Source organism: Morus notabilis, unplaced genomic scaffold, assembly GCF_000414095.1.
Source record: "Morus notabilis unplaced genomic scaffold, ASM41409v2 Scaffold359, whole genome shotgun sequence".
Taxonomy (NCBI): domain Eukaryota; kingdom Viridiplantae; phylum Streptophyta; class Magnoliopsida; order Rosales; family Moraceae; genus Morus; species Morus notabilis.
The window spans coordinates 81,505-86,326 of NW_010365790.1; the positions used below are offsets into that span (position 1 = coordinate 81,505).

Here is a 4,822-nt window from a genome sequence, read left to right on the forward strand (position 1 = left end):
CCAAAAAAAAAAATCCTGTTTAAATCTTATAATTGTGTTGTCGTCTGTATATTATTGTACGTGTTATGTGTAATGCGTTGATATTCAATCTGCATCAAGCTGATACTTGTTTTCATGGATATCATATGTATTATAGTATATATGTGCCCGAACAAATTAGATATCATGCGAATCAAGATTTATTATCATATTTTTCTGTCTCGGTAGCCTTCAATTAAAATTTGCCATCTCGTAAATTACTTAAATATTTTCTTAAATTTAGATGACATGACAAATAATTAGTAGAGAAACAACTATATATTAAAATAAAAAAAATGGAGACACTAGATCGGGACTCTATGCCTAGCTATAGCTAGAGCTCAATTTAACAAAATTAAAAGAGAGAATTACTAGTTTTGTCGGTTTTGCTTGAATGGCTCTTAGGCATAACAAATTACCCTTTTCTTTCCTTTCCTTTTAAAGAGCCAGAAAGAACTTACACCTTTTTCATCTTTTCATTTTAATTAATTTCCTCCATTAGTGATTAATTGAATTTCTAATTTAAAAAATTAAATACCATTTAGCTATTAGTCTATCCAAATGAAACCACCAGTATCTGATTTGTATTACATTTAGTTATACCACATGTACACGTTAGAATTTTAGTTTAATTTTTGTGATTGTATTTAATTTTCACAACTTATAATTAAATGATAGAAACTGATCACACCCAACAATTTAGTTAATTGGTGAATTAAATTAAGAATTTTAACCATATTTGGAAGTTAGTAACAGCAGCTCGCTGACATTTAACAGAAACAGCTTAATAAAGGCAATGGTTAGGAGATTTGTTTACACTGTTTTGCTTCTTCTAATCACCTTAACAACTAACAATCTCAATCCCTCTCTTAGGGACAAAAAAAAGGGTGAAAATTTTATCCTTTTTTTTCCCTCTAAGAGAGTGGAAAAAAGCCAAGATTAAGGGGTAAGACGAAATTCCATTTCAATAATAATAATAAATAAAAAAAACCCCGAAAGTGCCTGCTTAAAATTGAGGTTTAATTAATTATTGGATTAATATTTAAGATAAGAAATTAGGGGTTTAATTAATGGCGAGGGGCGGTGGAGGAGGAGGAGGAGAAAAGAAAGAAGAGGTGGTGGTGGTGGCAATAGACAAGGACAAAAGCAGCCAATATGCTCTCAAATGGACGGTCGATCATCTCATCACCAGAGGCCAAACCGTCGTATTGCTTCATATTAAAAACAGAGCTTCTTCCGTTCCAAATCCATGTAATTATTTTAATCAAGAATATCATCTTCTCTCTCTCTACCCTCTATCTCTCATGCATGCATTTTTTCTTTAATTTAATTAAGTTAATCCTGTTTTTTTTCTGTTTGCCCTTTACAAAAGCAAACGAAAAAAAAAGGTGGGGGCACAAGAATTGTTTATTATCATTGAATGGGATCATAACGGCATGTATGTACAAGCATGTATATGTATATATATATATATAATACATACATGTATGTATAATTAGATGCTGATATGTGAAACAAATTAAGGGATGAACTGTGAGCTCATAAATTTGTAATTATATTTATGGTGAAGTTGGGAACTTTGTTTCTGTGAATGAAGTGAGTGAGGACGTTGCAAGAACCTACAAACAACAGCTCGAGAATCAGGCCAAGGACTTGTTCCTTCCCTTCCGTTGCTTTTGCACTAGAAAGGATGTAAGTTAATTATATATATATACATATATATGTTCTTAATTAATTCACTTTTTCTATTAACACTTGCTTGCCCCTGCATAATTAATGATTTCAAAACAAGAAAAAAAAAATTAATTTACAATCATCACATGTCTGTCAGTATATTAAAACGTCACGTCTGCTCTTTTTTGGCAACAGATAAAATGCGACGAAGTGATACTAGAGGATTTGGATATATCCAAGGCAATAATCAACTATGTTTCTGCTAACTCAATTGAGACTTTGGTACTAGGTGCAGCATCAAGAAACAGCCTTGTCAAGTAATTAACTAATTCCCTCTCTATTTCAGCAATCTGTTTTGGAGTATTACGTGTTCATATATAGTGAACAATCAAAACCTGATGCTAATCTATTTGATGGAAAAAATAAATAAATAAATAGGAGGTTCAAAACTACAGATGTTCCAAGCAGCGTGTCTCGAGGGGCACCGGAGTTCTGTACCGTGTATGTCATTGCCAAAGGCAAGATCTCTTCCGTCCGTTCTGCTTCCTCTCCCGCCCCCACAAGATCTAATTCATCGCGTTACAATAGTCACTCTAGTCATCCACCTAGAGGTAGGATCTTCTTTTTCTTTTTCAATCTCTCTAGTTTTTCACTTCAAGAATTGATCAAAACATTCAACACTAAAAACTAACATATCCAACACAGCAGATCAGAGACAATTAAACCATACCCCTCACCAGCAGCATGATGAAATGGATTTTAGGTAACTTCTTGTGCAAGTAATGTTGATCCTCTACTTATAAAAGTATTAAAGAGAAGCTTCAATGATGAAATAATATATTTACACACACAAATTGTATAGGTCACCCTTCGCAAGAGGCAAAGGTTTGACAAACAAGTCATATGAGCTCTCCCCAGAGACAGACATATCCTACGTGAGCCATGGAAGGCCAAGTCTCTACGACAGTATAGACTTCCAAGGGATGAGCCCCAGTTTTTCAACCAGCTCTGACTTTGACGCTCCCAGGAGTAGTTTTACATCATCTTCACCTTTCTCAGGAAACAAGTCCATTGACATTACCTCTTCACACTATGACTTCACTGATTACTCCAACGACAGTACCAATTCCAGCTCCTCACAAAATAATGTGGTATCTCATTTATCAATTAATTTCGGAATGGGTTTGGTACTTCCGTCATTGAGATCTCAATTTTTTTAACGGTTTTAGTTGCACGTAACTTCATTTTAGGATGACGTGGATGCTGAGATGAAAAGGCTGAGGCTAGAGCTGAAGCAAACAATGGACATGTACAGTTCAGCCTGCAAGGAGGCTCTCACAGCAAAGAAGACGGTATCTATATTATATCACTAACTAGTTACATTTTTCTTTTCGTTTTAATCTAAACAAATGCTTGATTCTCAACATGGCATTTAGGCAATCGAACTTCACCGGTGGAAATTGGAAGAAGAGCAGAGACTGGAAGAGGCACAACTAGCCGAGGAAGCAGCATTGGCACTTGCAGAGAAGGAAAAGGCAAAGTGCAAGGTGGCCATTGAGGCAGCCGAAGCGGCTCAAAGGATAGCCGAATTGGAGGCGCAGAAAAGAGTTCAGGCGGAAATGAAAGCGCAAAAGGAAGCTGAGGAGAGGAAGAAGGCACTAGGGAGTTTGAGCCACGAGATCCGGTACAGAAAGTACACGATCGAGGAGATTGAAATGGCGACGGAGGATTTCTCCGAGTCACGTAAGATTGGGGAAGGAGGTTATGGACCAGTGTACAGGTGTGAATTAGGCCACACCCCTGTTGCAATAAAAGTACTCCGCCCTGATGCAGCTCAAGGACGGTCCCAGTTTCAGCAAGAGGTTGAAGTACTCAGCTGCATACGCCATCCCAACATGGTTCTGCTTCTCGGAGCCTGCCCCGAGTTCGGTTGCCTTGTCTACGAGTACATGGCTCACGGCAGCCTAGAGGACCGCCTTTTCCGACGGGGAAACACCCCGGTTCTACCGTGGCAGTTGAGGTTTAGAATCTCAGCGGAGATTGGAACAGGACTCCTTTTCCTCCACCAGACCAAGCCAGAGCCGCTTGTTCACCGCGACCTTAAACCGGCAAACATTCTGCTAGACCGCAACTATGTTAGCAAGATCAGTGATGTAGGTTTGGCAAGACTTGTTCCTCCGTCTGTAGCGGACGCCGTGACGCAGTACCGGATGACAGCAACAGCAGGGACATTCTGCTACATAGACCCTGAGTATCAGCAAACAGGCATGTTGGGGATCAAATCCGACATCTACTCACTCGGGGTCTTGCTTCTGCAACTGATAACGGCCAAGCCTCCAATGGGGTTGACTCATCACATGGAAAGAGCCATAGACAAAGGCGGTTTCACCGAGATGCTTGACCCGGCTGTTACCGACTGGCCTCTCGAGGAGACATTCAAATTCACCAAACTCGCTCTCCAGTGCGCGGAGATGAGGCGAAAGGATAGACCGGATCTTGGAAAAGTGGTCCTGCCTGAGCTTAACAGGTTAAGAGAGATCGCCGACTCCAACGATTATAACAACATGCCATTGTCCCTTGTTTCAAGATCCTCCTCCAAAGGGGCCTCCGCTTCCTCTTCTTCGTCGCAAGTAAGTTGATGCGTAAATAAGTGAGATCACATTAGAATCATATTAAAAATAAAAAAAAAAGAACTAGATGGAGATCTCTCACGGTCTCAAATAATACACTACTAATAGGTATTATTTTCTCACTTATGGTGTTTTGAGATTTTTCTTTACCGTAAAGTTTCTTTCCTTTCTTTTCCCCTTTTTCGGTTTTCAGGACGTCCTCAGCGATGTTCAACTTCGACAATCTGGATACGAGAGCACATCATCCTCTTCGGAGAAAGCGTGACCATACTTCGAATTTGGGAGACACTGGAATCAGATTTTCATTGCATAGGTGTTGGAAGGTGTGAAATTTAGAAATAGGAAGAAGAAAGAGTTTTGTGAATTTCTGTCTGTGTATTCGACAATGAGCAATTACAAGCATTTTTACAGTTGTTACAAGTGTGAAAGCTATAATCCTAGTAATTACAAGTGGTTCTATAATCACGGAAAAAGAGAAACTAATCCTCAATTGATTTGGA

The 4,822-nt window shown here is 38.9% G+C and overlaps 1 protein-coding gene across 1 annotated transcript; it reads left to right on the forward strand.

Moving 5' to 3' along the window:
* Nucleotides 1–1,088: 1,088 nt before the first annotated feature.
* LOC21391588 (U-box domain-containing protein 35) lies at nt 1,089–4,587 on the forward strand. Its single transcript, XM_010108638.1, has 9 exons — nt 1,089–1,269; nt 1,589–1,710; nt 1,888–2,009; nt 2,131–2,303; nt 2,401–2,455; nt 2,555–2,843; nt 2,943–3,044; nt 3,129–4,322; nt 4,516–4,587. The coding sequence occupies exons 1-9, from the start codon at nt 1,089–1,091 to the stop codon at nt 4,585–4,587; spliced, it is 2,310 nt and encodes a 769-aa protein (XP_010106940.1).
* The last annotated feature ends 235 nt before the right edge of the window (nt 4,588–4,822 follow it).

Bases quoted from the DNA above. Each gene is read 5' to 3' on its own strand.
- LOC21391588 (XM_010108638.1), top strand. From the start codon at position 1,089: ATGGCGAGGGGCGGTGGAGGAGGAGGAGGAGAAAAGAAAGAAGAGGTG. The intron at 1,270-1,588 runs GTAATTATTTTA...TTTATGGTGAAG, and splicing joins TTCTTCCGTTCCAAATCCAT to TTGGGAACTTTGTTTCTGTG. The intron at 4,323-4,515 runs GTAAGTTGATGC...TTCGGTTTTCAG, and splicing joins CTTCCTCTTCTTCGTCGCAA to GACGTCCTCAGCGATGTTCA.